Source organism: Oncorhynchus clarkii, chromosome 6 (genome assembly GCF_045791955.1).
Source record: "Oncorhynchus clarkii lewisi isolate Uvic-CL-2024 chromosome 6, UVic_Ocla_1.0, whole genome shotgun sequence".
Lineage (NCBI taxonomy): Eukaryota > Metazoa > Chordata > Actinopteri > Salmoniformes > Salmonidae > Oncorhynchus > Oncorhynchus clarkii.
In genome coordinates this window covers 48852283-48877534 of record NC_092152.1, presented here as the reverse complement: position 1 = coordinate 48877534, position 25252 = coordinate 48852283, and the positions used below count along the sequence as shown (strand labels likewise).

Genomic DNA, 25252 nt, shown 5'->3' with positions numbered 1-25252 from the left:
CGTATCAGGCGAGAAGCGTAATGGTGTGGTCTAACACGGATCCTCGGGCGGAACAGCTGCCGTGGCACTTTGGTCATGCGGCCAAGTGGCTGCGTGCGCACCCTGAGGTTGAAGTTGCCCGAGTAGGTTTAGATCACAGGCACCTGTACGAGGAGGTCAGAAAGGCAGGGAGTCCGGCGCCTGTAGTGGGCATCTCGGAAGTGGTCTGGGAGGGAGTGCAGGCGCGGGGTCTGGACAACAGGCTCAAGGACCTGAATTGGTTGAGCCTCCATAAGTGCTTGCCGGTACGTTCCATCATGTACCGGTATAGTTTGGTGCAATCCCCCACCTGTCCAAGATCCTCTTGTGGCAGGGAGGAGACTGTGCGCCATGTCTTTTGGGACTGTGCCTTTGCCGGAGTAGTATGGGCTAGGGCACGGGTGTTGTTAGGTTTGGTAAGGGGGGATTTTGTATTGACGTGGGCCAGGTTAGAGAGAGGTGTAGGGAGAGCGAGAGGGACGGATAGGGACAGGTTTCTGCTCTGGCTTCTCATGAGTCTCTTTAAACGGGGGCTGTGGGAAGCCAGGCAGAACATGGTGAAGACAGGGAGAGATTGGGGGGTGGAAGGGATAGTGAGGAGGGTGGAAGGAGATTTGAGGGGGAGGATGAAGAGGGAGGAGAGGAAGTGGGGGCAGCATGCTGCCCGGGAGAGATGGAAGGGGGGTTCAGGGCTGGGTGTCATTTAGATTTGTAAGGGGATAGATTAGGGACGGGGAGATAGGGAAAGGTAGTTTGTAGGATGACGGGGAGGGAAGATGCTCCCCTGAGGTTTTGTTTGGGGTTTTTGTTTAGTTAAATTAAAATACCATTATTGAAGTATGAATGAAAATTATGAGTTGTAAAGAATGAATGGTATTGAATGTAATAAATTATTTTTTCCCCAAATTTTTTTTAAAAAGAAATACGGCTGTTTAGTTTTTCACGTTAGGTTTCTTGTTTTCTATTTGTTCGTGTTTCCATCTTTATTAAAGATGTATACAAATAACCACGCTGCATTTTGGTCCGTAACCGTAACATTATCCTTTAGCGAGTCTGATGAGCCCGACGTGAATGATATACTACTCTCCCGGGAACAGGCCCAGATCCCCGTGATTTGCATGAAGAGAAGGCGGAGAAAAGTTTAGACTGCCTTCTGAGAATTCATAGGCGATCGAATAAACCCCCACTTCCTTTCATTCTGCTAGCAAACGTGCACTCTTTGGAAAATAGAATAGATGACCTATGCAGAAGATTAAACTACCAACTGGACATTCAAACCTGTAATATTTTATGCTTCACGGAGTCTGGGATGAACGATGACACTATCAACATACAGCTGGCTGGTTATACGCTGTACTGGCAGGATAGAACAGCAGCGTCTGGTAAGACAAGGGACAACGGACTATGAATATTTGTAAATAACAGCTGGTGCACGATATCTAAGGAAGTCTTGAGCTATTGCTTGTCTGAGGTAGAGTATCTCATGATAAGCTGTACACCACACTATCTACCCAGAGTTTTCATCTGTATTTGTTTAAGCTGTTTACATACCACCACAGACTGAGGCTGGCACTAAGACCGCATTGAATGAGCTGCATTCTGTCATAAGCAAACAAGAAAATGCTCACCCAGAGGCGACGCTTCTAGTACCTTGGGACTTTAACCCCTGCGCACGGAACCCGCTAGCGGGCTGAAATTCCACAACATATGGTGATCGCTACATAAATAGTCATATTAAACATTCATGAAAATACAAGTGTCTCACATGTATCGAAAGCCTAGAATCTTGCTGATCCAACTGCGTTGTCAGATTTAAAAAAGGATTTACTGCGAAAGAATACTATGCAATTATCTGAGCATAGAGCCCATAAAAATGTTTAAAAAAAATAACCAGCACAGGGGTAACATAATCACAAACTGCATTAAAATAAATAGTTTACCTTTGACGATCTTCGTCTGTTTGCAAAGTCAATGGGTCTGAATACTTTCTGAAGGCACTGTAACAGCACATGCTCCATCTTTTCATGTTAGAGCCTTATTCTAAAATGGATTAAATATAATTTTTTCTCAGCAATCTATACACAATACCCCATAATGACAAAGTGAAAACAGGTTTAGATATTTTTGCAAATGTATTAAAATAAAATCAGAAATACCTTATTTACATAAGCATTCAGACCCTTTGCTATGAGACTCGAAATTGAGCTCAAGTGCATCCTGTTTCCATTGATCATGCTTGAGATGTTTAAACAACTTGTTTGAGTCCACCTGTGGTAAATTCAACTGACTGGACATGATTTGGAAAGGCACACACCTGTCTGTATAAGGTCCCACAGTTGACAGTGCATGTCAGAGCAAAAACCAAGCCATGAGGTCGAAGGAATTGTCCGTAGAGCTCCAAGACAGGATTGTGTCAAGGCACAGATCTGGGGAAGAGTACCAAAACATTTCTGCAGAATTGAAGGTCCCCAAGAACACAATGGCCTACATCATTCTTAAATGGAGGAAGTTTGGACCCGCCAAGACTCTTCCTAGAGCTGGCTGCCCGGCCAAACTGAGCAATCGGGGGAGAAGGGCCTTGGTCAGGGAGGTGACTAAGAACTCAATGGTCACTCTGACAAAGCTCTAAAGATCCTCTGTGGAGATGGGAGAACATTCCAGAAGGACAACCATCTCTGCAGCACTCTACCAATCAGGCCTTTATGGTAGATTGGCCAGATGGAAGCCACTCCTCAGTAAAAGGTACATGTCAGGCCACTTGGAGTTTGCCAAAAAGGCACCTAAAGACTCTCAGACAATGAGAAACAAGATTCTCAGGTCTGATGAAACCATTATTGTACTCTTGGCCTGAATGCAAAGCGTCACGTCTGGAGGATACCTGGAACCATCCCTACGGGGAAGCACGGTGGTGGCAGCATCATGCTGTCGGCATCTTTTTTAGAGGCAGGGACTGGGAGACTAGTCAGGATCGGGGGAAAGATGAATAGAGCAAATTACAGAGATCCTTGATGAAAACCTGTTCCAGAGCGCTCAGGACCTCACACTGGGGGCAAAGGTTGACCTTCCAACAGGACAACGACCCTAAGCACACAGCCAAGACAACGCAGGACTGGCTTCGGGACAAGACTCTGAAGGTCCTTGAGTGGCCCAGCCAGAGCCCATTCTTGAACCTGATCGAAAACCTATGGAGAGACCTGAAAATGCACGTGCAGCAACGCTCCCCATCCAACCTGAGCTTGAGAGGATCTACAGAGAAGAATGGGAGAACCTTCCCAAATACAGGTGTGCCAAGCTTGTAGTTTCATACTCAATGCTGTAATCGCTGCCAAAGGTGCAAACAAAGTACTGAGTAAAGGATCTGAACACTTATGTAAATGTGATATCAGTTTTTTTAATTGAATAAATTAGCAACAATGTATTTTCTTTGTCCTTATGGGGTATAGTATGTAGATTGAGGTGGGGAAAACAATTTTATCAATTTTAGAATAAGGCTGTAACGTAACAATGTGGAAAAAGTCAAGGTGTCTGAATACTTTTCCAATGCATATATTGCTGTAACTATGTTGACGAGAGAAAAGGCTTGAAGTGAGGGATCATTGAGGTTAGACAGGGTTGGAGGGGTTTGGAAAGGATTTTTGCGATGGGGGAGGGTCTATTAGAAATTAGTAGGGCCCTTTTTTTATTTTTTCACAAGTACTGAGTTAGGTAGGATTTAGAAATGTGGAACTAACGTTGTAAACCGCGATTGACCACACTCCAGCACAGTAGATGGCGGCATGCACCTTTAACGTTTGTTTGCGGACTGCCATGATATCAGAGAATAAGAACTACTACTACTACTACTACTACTACTACTACTACTACTACTACTACTACTACTCATGTGTGGCTTCTGTCATAGCCACCAGCATTTCTTTAGGAACAAGCCAAAAAACGAGTCCAAATCAGAGGGTGAAGTTCCGCTTAAATTAGATCAGATAGGTATGTTGTAACTTTTGCTAAATACTGACTTTAACATATATTGCTAAGAATGTGAGAGCAATGGAAGACCTAGTGGGCTTCAAACCCAATGATGATGAGCACGAATGATGACCACTCTAACCACTGTCCCAATAAGGGTTATCTCTAGGCTATGTGCTTATTGGGCCAGTATAGTTAGGGCCCAGTGAATGTTTTTGTAACGTTCTCATGAAACGTGCCTTGAACATTAATATCTTATGTTCTGAGAACATGTCAACCATGTTCTGTGTATGTTTGGTGGGACGTTAATGGAATATTCTCCTAACCCTCAAACTGGACACATAAGATGTTCTTGCAACGTCCCATGAAACATGTCTAGAACATTAATATTGTATATTCTGAGAACATGGTGACCATGTTCTGGGTATGTGCTGTTTGATATTAAGAGAATGTTCTCCTAACTCTAATGCAAAGACATGCTAAAATGGTTCTCAGAAGGTTTTTGCTAACATGGGTAAAATGTTAGCAAAAACAGAAAACTGGACACTCAACATTACGGGTAACAATACAAGCAGGTAACAATACAAGTTCTCTCTCCCTATAATTATTAGCTGGGCTGGAACTGGGTAAAGTTCATGATGCAGTCAAACTTAAAAGGAAATTAAAAAATTGTTCTACTTAATATTCAGCATCTCCAGCAACATCAACATACAGTGAGCTCCAAAATTATTAGGACTCTGTATGCCAGCACTTTGTATTTGAAATGATACACTAGGAGGTTAAAGTGCAGACTGTCGGCTTTAATTTGAGGGTATTTTCATCTATTTCGGGTGAACCGTTTAGAACCTCCTTGTTGTTCATAGTCCACCTATTTTAGGGGACCAAAAGTATTGGGACAAATTCACTTACAGTGCATTCGAAAAGTATTCAGACCTCTTGACTTTTTACAAGTTACAGCTTTATCCTAAAACTTTATCCTAAAACTGATTCAAATGTTTTTTATTCCCTCATGAATTTACATACAATAACCCAATTTGACTAAGCTAAAACAGGTTATTCAAATTTCTTGCAAATTAAAAAAATATAAAAAACTGAAATGATATTTACATAAGTATTCAGACCCTTTCCTGAGTACTTTTTTAAAAATACCTTTGAGAGTGATTACAGCCTCGAGTCTTCTTGGGTATGACGCTACAAGGTTGGCACATCTGTATTTGTCGACTTTCTCCCATTGTTCTCTGCAGATCGTTTCAAGCTCTGTCAGGTTGAATCGGGAGCGTCACTGCACAGCTCTTTTCAGGTCCCTCCAGAGATGGATCAATTCAGTTTTATTTTTTATTTTATTTCACCTATATTTAACCAGGTAGGCCAGTTGAGAACAAGTTCTCATTTACAACTGCGACCTGGCCAAGATAAAGCAAAGCAGAGCAACAAAAACAGCAGAGTTACACATGGGATAAACGTACAGTCAATAACACAATAGAAAAATCTGTATACAGTGTGAGCAAATCAAGTAAGGAGTTAAGGCAATAAATGGGCCATAGTGGCAAAATAATTACAATTTAGCATAAACACTGGAGTGATAGATGTGCAGATGATGATGTGCAAGTAGAGAATACTGGGGTACAAAAGAGAAAAAAAAAAAAACAATATGGGATGAGGTAGTTGGGTGGGCATTTACAGATGGGCTGTGTACAGCTGCAGTGATCGGTAAGCTGCTCTGACAGCTGATGCTTAAAGTTAGTGAGGGAGATATAAGTCTCCAGCGTCAGTGATTTTTGCAATTCGTTCCAGTCATTTGCAGCAGAGAACTGGAAGGAAAGGCGGCCAAATGAGGAGTTGGCTTTGGGGATGACCAGTGAAATACACTTGCTGGAGCACGTGCTACGGGTGGGTGTTGCTATGGTGACCAGTGAGCTGAGATAAGGTGGGGCTTTACCTAGCAAAGACCTATAGATGACCTGGAGCAAGTGGGTTTGGCGACCAATATGTAGCGAGGACCAGCCAACGAGAGCACACAAGTCGCAGTGGTTGGTGACAAAAGGGATGGCACTGTGATAGACTACATCTAATTTGCTGAGTAGAGTATTGGAGGCGATTTTGTAAATGATATTGCTGAAGTAAAGGATCGGTAGGATAGTCAGTTTACTAGGGTATGTTTGGCAGCATGAGTAAAGGAGGCTTTGTTGCGAAATAGGAAGCCGATTCTAGATTTAATTTTGGATTGGAGATGCTTAATGTAAGTCTGCAAGGAGAGTTTACAGTCTAACCAGAATCCTAGGTATTTGTAGTTATCCACATATTCTAAGTCAGAACCGTCCAGAGTAGTGATGCTAGTCGGGCGGGCGGGTGCGGGCAGCAATCGGTTGAAGAGCATGCATTTAGTTATATGTTATATGGCATTGAAGCTCGTTTGGAGGTTTGTTAACACAGTGTCCAAAGAAGGGCCAGAAGTAAACAGAATGGTGTCGTCTGCGTAGTGGTGGATCAGAGAATTACAGCAGCAAGATCGATATCATTGATATATACAGAGAAAAGATTCGGCCTGAGAATTAAACCCTTTAGCACCCCTATAGAGACTGCCAGAGGTCCAAACAACAGGTCCTCCGATTGAAACACACTGAACTCTGTCTGAGAATTAGTTGGTGAACCCGGCGAGGCAGTCATGGCCAGGTCAATGAAGACGGCTGCACAGTACTGTATTTTCACAGTACTATATCGTTTAGGAACTTGAGTGTGGCTGAGGTGCACCCATGACCAGTTCGGAAACCAGATTGCATAGTGGAGAAGGTACGGTGGGATTCGAAAATGGTCGGTGATCTGTTTGTTAACTTGGTTTTTGAAGACTTCAGAAAGGCAAGGCAGGATTGTTGGGGAATAATCAGAATTAGTTGGTAACATAGGTAAGATGTTTTATATTCATCATATGTTTGTAAGTTACTTCTCATCAGAATGTTATTTTTGTATAATACTGTGGCGGGGTTGCAGTATCTGTTCTATGTCAAGACTAAGTTGCTTGGGCCGGAGAGAGGGGAGAGGTCAAGCGTGTATCTCTTGGCTCCACAATGTCTGTGTGCCAGTCAGTGTGTCTCTGTGATCTTGTCAAGATAGGATGGATTTGATATATGGCTGTTGATATGGAGGATTTGTTTATGGTTCTGAGTTTGAGAAGAGAGCATAGTTTAGGAGACAAAGCTGAACAATAAATTATGCCTATGCTGTCTGGCTATGTGTGTCTTTTGCTATTAAAGGATCTCAGTTGCAATGTGTAAGGGACTCTCAGAGAATTCATTGATAGACACTGAATTGATCTGAGAGTCACAGGGTTGTGATAGAGCTCATATAATTAAAGATGGACTTTGTGATAACTAACTCTGACTTGTGTGTGGTTTGCTCTCATGATTTGGTAAATAGAGGAAATTTCCACGACAGGATGGATATAGGTTTGTAACAGTTTGGGTCTAGAGTGTCACCCCCGTTGAAGAGGGGGATGACCTCGGCAGTTTTCAAATCTTTAGGGATCCGACGATACGAAAGAGAGGTTGAACAGGCTAGTAAAAGGTGTTGCAACAATTTTGGCAGATCATTTTAGAAAGAGAGGGTCCAGATTGTCTAGCCCAGCTGATTTGTAGGGATCCAGATTTTGCAGCTCTTTCAGAACATCTGCTGTCTGTATTTGGGTGAAGGAGAAGGGGGGGGGCCTTGGGCAAGTTGCTTCGAGGTTTGCAGAGCTGTCGGCCGGGGTAGGGGTAGCCAGGTGTAAAGCATGGCCAGTCTTGGAAAAAATGCTTCTTGAAATTCTCGATTATCGTAGATTTATCGGTGGTGACAGTATTTCCTAGGGAGGAGGTGCTCTTTTTCTCCATGGACTTTACAGTGTCCCAGAACATTTTGGAGCTACAGGATGCAAATTTCTGTTTGAAAAAGCTAGCCTTGGCTTTCCTAACTGACTGTGTATATTGGTTCCTGACTTCCCTGAAAAGTTGCATATCGCGGGGGCTAATCGACGCTAATGTAGTACGCCACAGGATGTTTTTGTGCTGGTCAAGGGCAGTCAAGTCTGGAGTGAACCAAGGGCTATATCTGTTCTTAGTTCTACATTTTTGGAATGGGGCATTCTTATTTAAGATGGTGAGGAAAGCACTTTTAAAGAACAACCTGGCATCCTCTACTGATGGGATGAGGTCAATATCCTTCCAGGATACCCGCGCCAGGTTGGTTAGACAGACCTGTTCGCTGAAGTGTTTTAGGGAGAGTTTAACAGTGATGAGGGGGGGCCATTTGACCGCGAACCCATTACGGACACAGGCAATGAGGCAGTGATCGCTGAGATCCTGGATTGAAGACAACAGAGGTGTATTTTTTACTTATCTTACCTCATCACTGTATATAGACTTTGTTTTATTTTTTTCTACAGTATAATTGACTATGTTTTGTTAATTCCATGTGTAACTCTGTGTTGTTGTATGTGTCGAATTGCTATGCTTTATCTTGGACAGGTCGCAGTTGCAAATGAGAACTTGTTCTCAACTAGCCTACCTGGTTAAATAATGTTGAAATAAAATAAAACTATTAAAAAGAGGGCAAGTTGGTCAGGATGATATCTATGAGGGTGCCCATGATTACGGATTTAGGGTTGTAGCTGGTAGGTTCCTTGATAATTTGTGTGAGATTGAGATTGTAGGACAGCTGGGGTGTTAAGCATATCCCAGTTTAGGTTACCTAACAGTATGAACTCTGAAGATAGATGGGGAGCAATCAATTCACATATGGTGTCCAGGGCACAGCTGTGGGCTGAGGGGGGTTTATAACAAGCGGCAACAGTGAGGGACTTATATCTGGAAAGGTGGATTTTTAAAAGTAGAAGCTCGAACTGTTTGGGCACAGACCTGGATAGTATGACAGAACTCTGCAGGCTATTCTCTGCAGTAGATTGCATCTCCGCCCTCTTTGGCAGTTCTATCTTGATGGAAAATGGTGATGTGGGGGATGGACATTTCTGAATTTGTGGTGGCCTCCCGAAGCCAGGATTCAGACACAGCTAGGACATCAGTGTTGGTGAGTGTGCTAAAGCAGTGAATAAAACAAACTTAGGGAGGAGGCTTCTGATGTTAACATGCATGAAACCAAGGCTTTTACGGTTACAGAAGTCAACAAATGAGAGGTGTAGTACTGGGGGCTACAGGGCCTGGACAAAAGAGCTATCTAAGGCATGTTGAGCGGGACTGGGGGCACTACAGTGAAATAAAACAATAAGAACTAGCAGAAACAGCTGTAGACAAGACATATTGGCATTAGAGAGAGGCATAAAGCAATCACAGATGTTGATCGGGAGAGCCAAGACAACAACAGGTAAATGGCGATGAGCGGGCATAGAGGTTCAGTTAGGTACACACAGGACCTGAGTTCGAGGCTGGGGCCGACAGATAAACAAAATGAGGTACCGTGTTAGTGAACTGTCCAGCAGGCATCAGCTGTATAGCCGAGTGATCATAGGGTCCAATGAGCAGCAATAGGTGAGTCAGGGAGCCGTTCGGTAGTCGCTACTACGGTAGGCGAGCGTGAGGCACAGCGTTCAAAAAGCTAGCGGGCCGGGGCTAGCAGATGGGTCTTCGGCGACATCGCAACGGAAAAGCCTGTTGAAACCACATCGGACAATTACGTTGGCAGACCAGTCGTGATGGCTCGGCGTGGCTCCTTGTCGACAATAAAGGGTCCAGGTCAATTGGCAAAAGAGGTATTGTAGCCCAAGAATACTTTGTCGGCTAGCCGGGAGATTGGCCTAGCTCGAGTCTAGCTCAAGGCTAACTGGTGCTTTCTTCGGGACAGAGGCGTTATCCAACAATAGCCACTCGGTTGCAGCTAGCTAGCTGCGATGATCCGGTGTAAAGGTCCAGAGCTTGCGGCAAGGTCACTGATTAGTTAGGAACTCCCCTCACCTGGGTGTCTAGGTCTTAATTGGACACATTGAAAGGAAATAACGAAAACCAGCATACACTCGGCCGGCCCTCCATGGAATGAGTTTGACACCCCTGGCCTAGGCTATATTTTGCTTATTGAGAACGTGGCTCACTCATACAATACAATTTATGGGAGCCTAGTATGTTTTATTTTAAGAGAAATGCGATGTGTAAAGACATGTAGGCTAGGCTCATTGAAGCCAATTACAACAACGTTGACTGCCAACACTCCAAACATATTGAGTAACACTGGATGTTGTTTTTTCTTTTTTACTATTACTCATTGCTGTAGCCTCTGCGATTTAATACGCTCTAGTTATCAATCCACAATGGACCAGGGCGATAATTTTCTGTGCCCCCAGCCGAAGTGGAGTTGATGACAACGCAACGTCAATAACCTATAAAACTTGAGACAAACACATGCAGTATTAAACGGTTGAGTGGCCAAGCACTTGTCACATCTACAACTTGTTTATTTATCAAACGCAATACTTATTCAAAGCCCCTCACAATACATTTGCAGATGGTGAATGTAGGCTAGTAATTAGTAGGCCAACATCTGTTTCTGCCTTTGCTGATACATGCAGTTGTATGATTATCATAACCCTGGCTGGCTGTCATGTTGTGCAGTATGAATGGAACAGAGGATGTTGTGTAACGAAAGGGTGCCATGACATAATTTCCAAAAAATTGTAGACTACAAAATGATATAATATTAGACTAAAACATGATAATTTCAAACCTTGCTTATATGATCACATCCACAGAGTGTACAAATTATGAACACCTCTTTCCATGGCAGACTGACCAGGTGAATCCAGGTAAAGGTATGTTCCCTTATACAGTGGCTTGCAAAAGTATTCACTCCCCTTGGTATTTTTCCTATTTGGTTGCCTTACAACCTGGAAATCTACCTAAAATTGATTTTTGGGGTGTTTGTTTCATTTGATTTACATATTACCACTTTGAAAATGCTAAATATTTTTTATTGTGAAACAAACAAGAAATAAGACAAAAAAAACAGAACTTGAGCCTGCATAACTATTCAAAAGTCAATACTTTGTACAGAGCTACCTTTTGCAGCAATTACAGCTGCAAGTCTCTTGGGGTATGTCTCTATAAGCATTGCACATCTAGCCACTGCATGATGCTGCCACCATGCTTCACCGTGGGGATGGTGTTCTCGGGGTGATGAGAGGTGTTGGGTTTGCGCCAGACATAGCATTTTCCTTGATGGCCAAAAAGCTCAATTTTACCAATCTGACCAGAGTACCATCTTCCATATTTTTGGGGAGTCTCCCACATGCCTTTTGGCAAACACCAAATGTGTTTGCTTATTTTTTTATTTAACTTATAGTATAGGGGACGCTTGCGTCCCACTTAGCCAAAAGCCAGGGAAAATGCAGCGCGGCAAATTCAAATAAAATTATATAAAAATCTAACTTTCATTAAATCACACATGTAAGATACTAAATTAAAGCTACACTCGTTGTGAATCCAGCCAACATGTCAGATTTAAAAAAGGCTTTTCGGCGAAAGAATAAGAAGCTATTATCTGATGATAGCACAACAGTAAACAAAGAGGGTAGCATATTTCTACCATGCAGGCGCTACACATAATGCCAAAATAAAATATAAAACATGCCTTACCTTTGACGAGCTTCTTTTGTTGGCACTCCAATATGTCCCATAAACATCACAATTGGTCCTTTTGTTAGATTAATTCCATCCATATACAGTGGGGAGAACAAGTATTTGATACACTGCCGATTTTGCAGGTTTTCCTACTTACAAAGCATGTAGAGGTCTGTACTTTTTATCATAGGTACACTTCAACTGTGAGAGACGGAATCTAAAACAAAAATCCAGAAAATCCCATTGTATGATTTTTAAGTCATTAATTTGCATTAATGGACTATTTTGTGTATGTCCATTACATGAAATCCAAATAAAAATAAATTTAAATTACAGGTTGTAATGCAACAAAATAGGAAAAATGCCAAGGGGGATGAATACATTTGCAAGGCACTGTAGGTGTCACTTGTTAAATCCACTTCAATTCATGTAGATGAAAAGGAGGAGACAGGTTAAAGAAGGATTTTTAAACCTTGAGAATATTGAGACATGGATTGTGTATGTGTGCCATTCAGAGGGGGAATGGGCAAGGCAAAAATATTTAAGTGCCTTTGAACGGGGTATGGTAGTAGGTGCCAGGCTCACCGGTTTGTGTCAAGAACTGCAATGCTGATGTGTTTTTCACGTTCTACAGTTTCCAATGTGTATCAAGAATGGTCCACCACCCAAAGAACAACTTGACACAATTGTGGGAAGCATTGGAGTCAACATGGGCCAGAATCCCTGTGGAACACTTTTGACAACTAGTAGAGTCCAGGGTGAACTGAGAGCCAGAACTTGTGGGGACAAATAAAATCACCCACGGACCATCAGTTGGGGAACCTCTATACAGAGGAGCTGAAACTTGCCACTGTGCTCAGTTTTAATCACATTAATAGGATAGATGACACAGACAGAGGTGGGTCTACTAGTCTGGTAAATGTACACCAGCAGACATTTACATTAAGGAAGTGTGAGTGTCTGTAGTAGAAGAAGGACTGATTGTGTGTGGTGTGTCAGTGAGAGCACATGTGTGCCTGTGTGTGTCAATGTGTGTGAGGGAGAGAGAATAGGGGGAGGAGCGAGGGAGAATTTAGATAATGAGAGGTATTTGTCTCTTCTTCCCTTGCTCTCTCTTTCTCTCAGGGGGTCCAGGAGATCACGCGGATGGCAGTGGCTGCTGCCCGGCAGATGATGGAAGCTGGGTGATTGAGTCTTGTCTTTAATAGTGGCAGGTGCTCCAGTAGCTGTTCCCGAGCGCAGGGGGCTTCAGCCAGGGTGGTGAGGGCACGCAGCGCGTTAGCACACACAGCTCTGTCCTCACTGCCCACCAGCTCCAACAAGGGGGGAATGGCACCTGCCTTTAAGGCCTGGTATTTCCCTGTGGATGACAGAGGGGAGAAGTGAGCATGAGTGAGTTAATGATGAGGTTGACACTATCTGTTGAGACATTGACGCTTCTGCATTAGGGGAAATTGCACCACTGACTGCCCCACCGTTGTTGTTATTGTTTTGTTTTGTTGACTAAGAATAGATGGGGAGCATCATGCAACGTGGTGAAAAAATAAATCTGTATATATTCTGCAGTTCTATCACATGTGCAATGATGTCTGAGGGAAAAAAAACTGTGCTCGTTGTTTGCAGTAACTTCCTTGTTGATGTAATATCGCAAATGGACGTGGCAGTTTTACAATCTAAGTAACATAATAAAAAAATTCCCCATCAAAACCCTTCAGTTGAAGCTAGAGATATGGGCTGCGTCTCAATGCACCACATCCGCCCATGTCGGCCTTCCCCATCTGCGGTGGAAGGCAAAGGTTGGCTACTTTAACTTCTTGACGCTACCCATCCCTTAAGCGGGATAATTGTCATCAGCAACCGCTGAATAGCATAGCGCCTCAGTCAAATAATATTACTAAAAATATTCATATTCATGAAATCACAAGTGCAATATTGCAAAACACAGTTTAGCCTTTTGTTAATCTACCTGTCGTCTCAGGTTTTGAAATTATGCTTTACAGCGAAAGCAATCCAAGCGTTTGTGTAAGTTTATCGATCGCATGACAAAACATTAAGTACACTTAGCATCAGGTAGCTTAGTCATGAAAATCAGAAAAGCAATCAAATTAATCGTTTACCTTTGATGATCTTCGGATGTTTTCAATCACGAGACTCCCAGTTACACAACAAATGTTCCTTTTGTTCCATAAAGATTATTTTTATATACAAAATACCTCCTCCGTTTGTTTGGCGCATTATGTTCAGAAATCCACAGGAAAGAGCGGTCACGACAACGGAGACAAATTCCAAATAATATTCGAATATATATTTATAGATAAATATATAATCGATAATATATCAACCGCAAATGTCTTTCACAGTAGGAGAGGAAAAAACAATAGCTGTCCAAATTCTGTTGCGCAAGCAAAACTCATGTGACCACTTGACGCGATGTTATTGTTCTGGCTCATTTTTCAAAATAAAAGCCTGAAACTATGTCTGAAGACTCTTGACACCTTGAGGAAGCGATAGGAAAAGGAATCTGGTTGATATCCCTTTAAATGGAGCAATGGGAGGCTATGGAACATGGAGTTTTCAAAATAAAAGCCACTTCCTGGTTTGATTTTTCTCAGGGTTTTGCCTGCAATATCAGTTCTGTTACACTCACAGACAATATTTTGACAGTTTTGGAAACTTTAGAGAGTTTTCTATCCTAATCTGTCAAGTATATGCATATTCTAGCATCTGGTCCTGAGAAATAGGCCGTTTACTTTGGGAACGTTATTTTTCCAAACATAAACATAGTGCCCCCTAGCTTCAAGAGGTTAATTCAAGAATATAAAATATAAAATAAATGTTGATTTGTTTAACCTCTCTAGGGTAGGGGGCAGCATTCGGAATTTTGGATGAAAAGCATGTCCAAATGTAATGGCCTGCTTCTTGGGCCCAGAAGATATGATATGCATATAACTGGTAGATTTGGATAGAAAACACTCTAAAGTTTCCAAAACTGTTAAAATAGTGTCTGTGAGTATAACAGAACTGATTTAGCAGGCGAAAATCTGAGAAAAATTCATTCAGGAAGTAGTTTTTTTGTGGTTTTGTAGTTTTCTATTCAATGCCATTACAGTATCCATTAACATAGGACTCCATTTGCAGTTCCTATGCCTTCCACTAGATGTCAACAGTCTTTAGAAATCGTTTCAGGCTTGTATTCTTATAAATGAGGGAGTAAGACCAGTCTGAACGAGTGGACCCAAACGTGACGCAGAATTTTTTCAGGAACATGTGCATTTCTTGTTTACTTTTTATATTGACGACGTTATTGTCCGGTTGAAATATTATAGATCATTTAGGCTAAAAAACAACCTAAGGGTTGAATATAAACATCGTTTTACATGTTTCTATGAACTTTACGGATACAATTAGGATTTTTTGTTTGATTGTTTTGACTGAGTTTGAGCCTGATTACTGAAGAAAACGCGCTAACAAAACGGAGGATTTTGGTATAAAGAGACTTCATCGAACAAAAGGAACATTTATTGAGTAAATGAATGTCTTCTGATTAACACCATATGAAGATCATCAAAGGTAAGGGATTAATTTTATCTCTATTTCTGAGTTTTGTAACGCTTCTGCTTGGCTGGTTACTGTTTGTAATAATTTGTCAACTTGGATATGTTTTGGGCTAGGTATGTTCTGGGCTAGGTATGCTTTCGCCGAAAAGCATTTTATGAATATGACACTGTGGTTGGTTTAACAAGAAGTTAATCTTTAAACCTATGTAAAATATGTTTTGTTTTCTGAATTTTTATCATGAGCATTTCTGTAATTGAATTTGGCGCTCTGCAACCTCACTGGATGTTGGCCAGATGGGATGCTAGTGTCCCACATACCCTAGAGAGGTTAACACTTTTTTGGTTACTACATGATTCCATATGTGTTATTTCATAGTTTTAATGTCTTCACTATTATTCTACAATGAAGAAAATTGTAAAAATAAAGAAAAACCCTTGAATGAGTAGGTGTTCTAAAACTTGACAGGTAGTGTACATAAAGTGCCTACGCAAAGTTTTCAGACCTATTGACTTTTTCCACATTTTGTTACATTACAGCCTTATTCTAAAATGGATGAAATAAAAACATTTCCTCAGCAATCGACACACAATACTCCATAATGACAAAGTGAAATTAATGTGTTAAGAAATGTTTGCAAATGTATAAAAAAAAAAGAAAAACATATTTACATAAGTATTCAGACCATTTGCTACGAGCTCAGGTGCATCCTGTTTCCATGGATCATCCTTGAGATGTTTCTACAACTTGATTTGAGTCTACCTGTGGTAAATTCAATTGATTGGACATGATTTGGAAAGGCACACACCGGCCGATAAAAGATCCCACAGTTGACAGTGCATGCCAGAGCAAAAACCAAGCCAGGTCGAAAGAATTGTCCATAGAGCTCCAAGACAGGGTTGTGTCGATGCACAGATCTGGGGAAAGGTACCAAAACATTTCTGCAGCATTGAAGGTCCGTAAAACCCAGTGGCCTCCATCATTCTTAAATGGAAGAAATTTGGAACCACCAAGACTCTTCCTAGAGCTGGCCGCCTGGAGGAATCGGGGAGAAGGGCCTTGGTCAGGGAGGTGACGAAGAACCCAATGTTCACTCTGACAGAGCTCTAGAGTTCCTCTGTACACATGGGAGAACCTTCCAGAAGGACAACCATCACTGGAGCACTCCACCAATCAGGTATTTATGGTAGTGGCCAGATGGAAGCCACTCCTTAGTAAAAGGCACATGACAGCCCCTTAGTTTGCAAAAATGCACCTAAAAACTCTCAGACAATGAGAAACAAGATTTTCTGGTCTAATAAAACCAAGATTGAACTCTTTGGACTGAATGTCATTCGTCACAGAGCTTGAGAGGATCTGCAGAGAAGAATGGGAGAAAATCTCCAAATACAGGTTGTAGCGTCAAAAGTGCTTTAACAAAGTACTGAGTAAAGGGTCTGAATACTTATGTAAATGTAATATTTCAGTTACAAAAATTATACATTTGCATACATTTCAAAAAACCTGCTTTTGCTTTATCATTATGGGGTATTGTGTGTAGATTGAGGGGAAAAAAACGTATCAATTTTAGAAAAAGGCTGTAACGTAACAAAATGTGGGAAAAGTCAAGGGGTCTGAATACTTTCTGAATGCACTGTATCTACCTCAATTACCTCTTACCCCTGCACATCGACTCGGTAGTGGTACCCCTTGTATATAGCCAAGTAATCGTTACTCATTGTGTATCTATTAATACTTTTATTATTACGTATTTTACTTTTTTATAATTTCTCTTTTTTTCTCTCTACATTGCTGGGAAAGGTGTGTTAGTAAGCCCATGTCCATAGACCCATGGTTGCAAGAACAATACTTATCTTACAAGCCTGAGAATCATGGGAAAATCTAAAGGGAAATCATGGGAAAATCTAAAGAAATCAGCCAAGACCTCAGAAAAAAAATTGTAGACCTCCACAAGTCTGGTTCATCCTTGGGAGCAATTTCCAAATGCCTGAAGGTACCACGTTCATCTGTACAAACAATAGTACGCAAGTATAAACACCATGGGACCATGCAGCCATCATACCGCTCAGGAAGGAGATGCGTTCTGTCTCCTAGAGATGAACGTGGTGCGAAAAGTGCAAATCAATCCCAGAACAACAGCAAAGGACCTTGTGAAGAAGCTGGAGGAAACAGGTAAAACAAGTCCTATATCGACAGTAAAACGTGTCCTATATCGACATAACCTGATAGGCCGCTCAGCAAGGAAGAATGCACTGTTCCAAAACAGCCATAAAAAAAAGCCAGAATACGGTTTTCAAATGCACATGGGGACAAAGATCGTACTTTTTTGAGAAATGTCTGAAGAAACAAAAATAGGAACCTTTTGGTCATAATGACCATCGTTATGTTTGGAGGAAAAAGGGGGCGGCTTGCAAGCCAAAGAACACCATCCCAACCGTGAAGCACGGGGGTGGCAGCATCATGTTGTGGGGGTGCTTTGCTGCAGGAGGGACTGGTGCACTTCACAAAATAGATGGCATCATGAGGAACGAAAATTATGTGGATATATTGAAGCAACATCTCAAGACATCAGTCAGGAAGTTAAAGCTTGGTCGCAATTGGGTGTTCCAAATGTACAATGACCCCAAGCATACTTCCAAAGCTGTGTCAAAATGGCTTAAGGACAACAAAGTCAAGGTATTGGAGTGACCACCACAAAGCCCTGACCTCAATCCTAGAGAAAATTTGTCGGCAGAACAAAAGAGTGTGCAAGCAAAGAGGCCTACAAACCGGACTCCGTTACACCAGCTCTGTCAGGAGGAATGGGCCAAAATTTACCCAACTTATTGTGGGAAGCTTGTGGAAGGCTACCCGAAACGTTTGACCCAAGTTAAACAATTTAAGGTCAATGCTACCATATAATAATTTTGTGTATGTAAACTTCTGACCCACTGGGAATGTGATGAAAGAAATACAAGCTGAAATAAATCATTCTCTCTACTATTCTGACATTTCACGTTCTTAAAATAAAGTGGTGATCCTAACTGACCTAAGACTGCGATTTCTACTAGGATAAATGTCAGGAATTGTGAAAAACTGAGTTTAAATGTATTTGGCTATGGTGTATGTAAACTTCTGACTTCAACTGTATGTAAATGCAATATTTCATTTCAGAAATTTCCAGTTTTTGCCTGTCATTATGGAGTATTGTGTGTAGATTGAGGGGGGGAAACTTTTTCATAAATTTTAGAATAACGCTGTAACGTAAAAAAAAATGTGGAAAAAGTCAAGGGGTCTGAATACTTTCCGAATGCACTGTATGTGGTAGTGGAGTAGGACCTGAGGGCACACACGTAGTGAGTAATGAAATTTGTTATGAATGTATTGTAATGTTTTTAAAATTGTATAACTGCATTAATTTTGCCGGACCCCAAGATGAGTAGTTGCTCCCTTGCCAGGTTCAGGCGAGAGAAAGACAACGTCTCTCCCTGCCTGTTGATGCACACCACCGACGTCCTGTTGTCGGACCTTACCAACACATACTGGACCTCCAATATCAGAAAAAAACAGCAGAAAAACAGCCAGTAGCTCCAGGTAATTAATATGCAGTGCCTTTAGCGCTGTCGACCAAATGCCACCTTCCTAGTAGCCCACACACAGCACGCCCCATCCCAGTGAGGCTGTGTCTGTCGTGATCACTCTGCGGGACACTACCCGGCCCATGGGAACCCCCTGTGACAACAGTCGCGGGCTTCTCCAAGGAGTTAACGCCCTCAGGCACGACAGGGATAGCTTGAGCAACAGATGGCAATGGCGAGATGCATCCAGACACGTAGCTACGTGAACCAATCGCTGGGACTCACCAACTATTTTGGCCGCCAAAACATGAGCAATTTGAACTTGTCCAAATCATTCAAGTACAGGATGGGATGCAGCATTTCATTACTGTTAAGAACGAGGAAATACCGGCTGAACCAACCGCTTCCGAGACGGGAACACCCCGAATAGCCCGCTTCCAAAGAAGAGAGAAAATCTCCTCTCTCAAAACAGGGGCTAGGACACACCCACTGTGAGACCTCCCATATATTGTCATCTGAAGGGGCGGAAAAGCATGAGTACTTGGATAATGTGGTTATTTTGTCATGTCCTCTCACACCAGCCACTCCCGACAACCTTGTGTTCAACTCTGGAAACCATGTGTTTGATGTATTTGATACCATTCCACTAATTCAGCTCCAGTCATTACCACTAGCCCGTTCTCCCCAATTAAGGTGCCACCAACCTCCAGTGATAGGGAGAATGCGCATTTTATGGCTTATAAAAGTGTTGAACAAAGTGTTGACAGTGCTGAATAACAACTTAAACATAAAAACAGCAGCTCTTTGCTGTATTCGTTGAGTAGTCATGGTTTTAAAAGATTTGAAATCTCACATTATTAACTTTGCTGTGCGATCGAGGCTTATTTTTACAGTCTATGGCGCAAGGAAACTGTGCAGACAAAGTGATCTGAGCTATCTGATTGGCCAGTAGTCGGCCTATAAGTGCACTTGATTTGTTCTCTGGGCCTGCCGGGTGGGTGGACACATCAAATGGTTCAAAATGGGAACAATTTGCCTTCCCGATGCTAGGGCTGCTGATTCAAGTGCACCTACCGCCAATAGCGGTGAAACAAATACAACAAATATTGTTTTTGTTTTTACAGAAATGTTTGGTGATTGACTAGGAATGCCTTGGAGATCAACCAGTTAATCGCGATCGACCCAGTGGTGACCACTGCCCTTAGGGCAACATTTTCTGGTTTGCAGAGAAATGCATTGCAAGAGATACAGTACCAGACAAAAGTTTGGACACACCTACTCATTCCAGGGTTTTTATTTTATTTTTTGTATTTTCTACATTGTAGAATAATAGTGAAGACATCAGAACTATGAAATAACACATATGGAATCATGTAGTAACCAAAACAGTGCTAAACAATTCAAAATATATGTTATATTTGAGATTCTTCAATGTAGCCACCCTTTGCCTTGACAGCTTTGTACACTCTTGGAATTCTCTCAACCAGTTTCATGAGCTAGTCACCTGGAATGCATTTCAATTCAATTTGGGGTGGCAGGTAGCCTAGTGGTTAGAGATCAAATCCCCGAGCTGACTAGGTAAAAATCTGTTGTACTGGCCCTAAACAAGGCAGTTAACCCACTGTTCCTAGGCTGTCATTGAAAATAAGAATGTGTTCTTAACTGACTTGCCTAGTTAAATAAAGGTTCAAACATTTTTTTTTAAAGCCAGCATCCCGGAGTCGCCTCTTCACTGTTGATGTTGAGACTGGTGTTTTGCGGGTACTATTTAATGAAGCTACCAGTTGAGGACTTGTGAGGTGTCTGTTTCTCAAACTAGACACTCTAATGTACTTGTCCTCTTGCTCAGTTGTGCACTGGGGCTTCCCACTCCTCTTTCAATTCTGGTTAGAGCCAGTTTGCACTGTTCTGTGAAGGGAGTAGTACACAACGTTGTACGAGATCTTCAGTTCCTTGGGAATTTCTTGCATGGAATAGACTTCATTTCTCAGAACAAGAATAGATTGATGAGTTTCAGAAGAAAGTCTTTGTTTCTGGCCATTTTGTGCCTGTAATCGAACCCACAAATGCTGATGCTCCAGACACTCAACTAGTCTAAAGAATGGCAGTTGTATTGCTTCTTTAATCAGGACAACAGTTTTCAGCTGTGCTAACATAATTGCAAAAGGGTTTTCTAATGATCAATTAGCCTTTTAAAACAATACAATTGGATTAGCTAACACAATGTGCCATTGGAACACAGGAGTGATGGTTGCTGATAATGGGCCGCTGTACGCCTTTGTAGATATTCCATAAAAATCTGCCGTATCCAGCTACAATGGTCATTTACAACATTAACAATGTCGACACTGTATTTCTGATCAATTTTATGTTATTTTAATGGACAAAAAATATATGCTTTTCTTTCAAAAACAAGGACATTTCTAAGTGACCCCAAACTTTTGAACGGTAGTGTATGTGGGAACTCCTTCAAGACTGCTGGAAAAGCATTCCTCATGAAGCTGGTTGAGAGAATGCCAAGAGTGTGCAAAGCTGTCATCAAGGCAAAAAGAGTGGCTACTTTGACAAATATTTTTATTTGTTTAACACTTTTTTGGTTACTACATGATTCCATATGTGTTATTTCATAGTTTTGATGTCTTCACTATTATTCTACAATGTAGAAAAGAGTAAAAATAAAGAAAAACCGAGGTCTTATAAATCTAATTTCAGATGTTTTCTACCTTATGCATGGATTTGATAGACGTATGCAATGTATTTTCACTGTTATGAAAATAACTAATGGTATGCGCATGCAGCAATTCATAAGGGCATGCAGCCATTCACCCCATCTTGCTTTAAAGCACGCAATACATTACAGGGAACAAGCACGTAGATCTCATGCACTAAATGATGGCAGGTTTGAATGTTAGGATTCTGTGGGTTTTTCCGCTGGGAGAGCACTGTAGATGGTTTATTATGCATTGACACAGAGTCCAAAACGGGAGGTTTAAAAAATAACGAGGTAGTTTTGAACCCTCCAGAATGTCTCTATAATGTAAGTTCCCTGCAACATAGAGATAAGCCTATGTTGTTAACATTGTTCACATGCAAACTTGCACCCTAACTCTAAACTATTACTTAAGACAATAGTCACAATAGATATCTAAAATATCCTTTCTTTCACATCCATTCCCCTCCTTACCTTCAGTGATAATAGCTGTGTTCATAATAGTCCCAGCAGCACTGGCAGTCACTCCTGGGTCACAGTCTGATAGCAGCTTCACTAGGATTGGGAGAACTCCCTCCTCACATACCTTGTGCTTTCCTTCTGATGGAACACTAACAGGGCAAACAGGGGTCTTTAAATGGAATCATAACTTAGTTCAAAGCAAGCTTTTTCCACTTACATTTAATTGATTTTCATTTTGCATGCACATATTATTAGAGTGCATTTTTTTTCTACATGACATCCATCATTCATGAATATTGAAAGCCTCAAATTCCAAATATTTAGATTTTTTAAAAGTATTCTTTCCTGTCAGTAAGTAGAACATGGCTGTGTACCAAATGGCTCCTAATTCCCTAATAAGGCACTACTTTGACCTGGGCCAATAGAGCGCTGGTCAAAAGTAGTGCAGTACGTAGGGAATAGGGTGTCATTTGGAACATATCCATGTTTGTGCCTCTGCTCACCTGATGCCCAACATGGCGGAGGCTGCGGCCCGGCGGATGTCAGGGGAGGGGTGAGAGAGCTGGTTTCGCAGCATGGGAACTCCGTCACTGGCCAGGGCTGGCAGGGCATCCACCCTCACACAGTAGCTGAGAGTGGCCAGGATAAGGGCCCGGATCTCCTCCTGCTCAACAGGCAGCTTCATCACCAGCCGGGGAACCAGGCCCAAAGTTACGATACACACTGCACCTGACCAGGAGACAGAAGGTCATAAGGTCATAAGGCCCTAAAACATGTCCATCATCTAAGGATTTGGATTCTCTTTCATTGAATCACTTGTTTCGTTAATAATTGTTACATTTAGAAGATCTTATAAGATCAAAACGTCGGCAAAAAATAGTAATTAAATTGTTGCCAGCCGCACAGTTACAGTCACAAATATTCTAGATAACATCAAAACAGCCTAACTAGCTCTGCTAGGGCAAGTAAAATGGTCAGAGTGAGGGGTTCTCTCATTTGTGTCTGGAAGTAGCTCGCAAGTTAGCCAGTTAGCTTGGGTGCTTGACTGCAGTTGTGAGTTCAGAACGCTCGGATCAACCCTACTCCTCAGCCAGAGCGTCCAGTGAGCGAAATGCTCTGAAATGACAAAATGACAATCTGACAATGCTCTGAATTTACGAATGCCCAGAGCGCACTCTTGCACCCCAGATTGAATTTACGAATGCACCTTTAATAACACACACAAAGTCGTAAAATGTCTAGCTAGTAATTTGTTATGCTAACAAGCTAGCAAGAACATCAACTTCCGGTAGACAGGCGAAGAGCCAGTATGCTCAACTGAAAGGATACCATTTGTTTACAGTATGCTAAAAGGAACTAATAGTATATAGTATGTAGTATATACTCATTAAGTATGTAGTATACAGTATATTAGTATGTGTATTCGGAACACAGCTATAGTGTTTGAATAGTGTCTAAATCAAAATACATCCAAATGTCATGTGTAATGAGTCCTTCAGCTTGCCTGGAGTGTCACTGTAATTGGGGCAGCTGAAAACCAAAGACTAAAGCCTAGGCATACGTACCTGCAGGAAACTCAGCCACCATCTTCAGTGCACGATGCATGTTTTTACGACAGGCATCAACTGGCTCGTCTAGAAGATCAGACAGTGGAGCCACCACATCCCACGTGAGGAAGGCTTCTCTAGGGACATACACATGTGTCACTCACACCAATCGCCACCCAACCCAAGATTCCCTCCACTCATTTGCAAGTCCACAAGTTTAGTCGTGTCTACTATTTATGGGTGTGAAATAAGTACCCCAAAAAATGTTTTACTAAGGATTGTTTCCTCATCCGGATAACTTGCCATACAGAAGTTGACTGTTGCAGAGATACTTGATATAATGACAAGATGCTTGTGTCGCCACCCTAACAATGGGATTCGTTGTCCACAGAGTGGAACGGCAGGATGTCAAGCACATCTCTTTGGATTGATGGATGCATCTCGTTATTTAAATACTTTTTTGAATATGCGATGAGAGGTGGTGATGTCATCTGCCTGTATTCAATGGAGAGTGAGATGCTATGCTAACCCCATGAATATGCATAGACATTTCAAATTTAAACTGGGACAACTCAAAACTAAAGTGTTTTTTTCTCAAAGTGGCTGGGATGTCAGGTGCATCACACTTATATAAGTACACTCGTAACAACCTAAGAATTACTAAACATATATTAGATCAAATAAGCCTCACATATCAATAAAGCAATACATTTTTATCTTGACTAAATTTGACACTCTCATTGCCCCCATACAAAAACTCTTCACTTGTTTAATAATTAATGATCTGCTTAACATGGATATTTTGGGTGGAGTAAACGACCTTGCTTCGCCTCTTCCTCTTTGGCTGTGGTCATTGACATTGTTGGTAAAACCATATTGTACTAGGCTGCCACCTACTGTCTGCAGTAACCATAGCATTGACCATTGGGTAGACCAAATGATCCCTGGGAATGGGATTTACTCACCTCCCCACATTATGGGCAGCTAGTAGGTAAAAGACTTCTGTAGTTTTGATTCTCACTGAGCTGTCTCTGTCTTGCAGCAGGACCTTCAGCCTCTCCAAACAGCCTGAAACAAATTCACAGATGATATCTAGTTTGGAAACATTTACTGGTTAAGAGAAGGCTTTGTGAAGAATATAGCCCAAAGAATTTACAGTACTCAGAAGGATACGCCTTGATGTCCCCTTTTGTTGACTATTGTGCGATTAACAGGCACACTTCTAGCTTCTAGATGTTATGCGTGGGTACGAACTGAGTCCACGACAAAGATATTCGTTCAGGCGGTCAGCTTCCAAGGTAAATAATACAGAACCGTCTTATTCGGAGTGTAAGCTAGTAAGGGCTAGCTATCTCAGGTACAGAACGGGGAGATCCAGCGTCCATGCAGTGAGATACCAGCCAACTAAGTTAACAATGGGCAACCGTGGGAACATAACTATAGTGAACAGTCCTGCGTTGTCTAGCTAATAACAAGTGTGTATAGCTGTGAATGTATTATCTCCCAAAACCATTACAATGCGAGATTTGTGACTCGTGAAACAGATGCAGCAATTTAAAAATGAGATTCCACAAATGTTTTGTTTAAGAAAGCAAGAATTTTATACAATGCAATAATGGGAATATGCATCTTACCTTTGTGAATAGCCTCATATGCCCTCTTTGGGTCATGAACCAGATCGCAGAGGGCTGCAAGAGCTCTCTGTCGTATGCACAGCTGTGGATCTTGCAGTTCCAGAGAGAGCCGCGGAAGGGCTCGGTTGCCGAATGCAACAGGTGCTTGAGTCGGGTCAAAATGCGGGGGCAATTGCTCCGAAATCCTTGTGCTAGCCATACTCTAACAAAATAA

At 41.8% G+C, this 25252-nt stretch overlaps 1 protein-coding gene across 1 annotated transcript; it reads right to left on the bottom strand.

Moving 5' to 3' along the window:
* Window positions 1–10393: 10393 nt before the first annotated feature.
* On the bottom strand, window positions 10394–25252 carry LOC139412115 (radial spoke head 14 homolog). The gene is made up of 6 exons (XM_071158920.1): window positions 25039–25252; window positions 24370–24472; window positions 23423–23541; window positions 22361–22586; window positions 21870–22006; window positions 10394–12933 (listed from the first exon to the last, which is right to left on the bottom strand). Exons 1-6 carry the CDS (start codon window positions 25235–25237, stop codon window positions 12695–12697), a joined length of 1023 nt encoding a protein of 340 aa, XP_071015021.1. The 5' UTR covers window positions 25238–25252; the 3' UTR covers window positions 10394–12694.

Bases quoted from the DNA above. Each gene is read 5' to 3' on its own strand.
- LOC139412115 (XM_071158920.1), bottom strand. From the start codon at position 25,237: ATGGCTAGCACAAGGATTTCGGAGCAATTGCCCCCGCATTTTGACCCG. The intron at 24,473-25,038 runs GTAAGATGCATA...AATTTGTTTCAG, and splicing joins ATATGAGGCTATTCACAAAG to GCTGTTTGGAGAGGCTGAAG. The intron at 22,007-22,360 runs GTGAGCAGAGGC...TTGCCCTGTTAG, and splicing joins TCCGCCATGTTGGGCATCAG to TGTTCCATCAGAAGGAAAGC.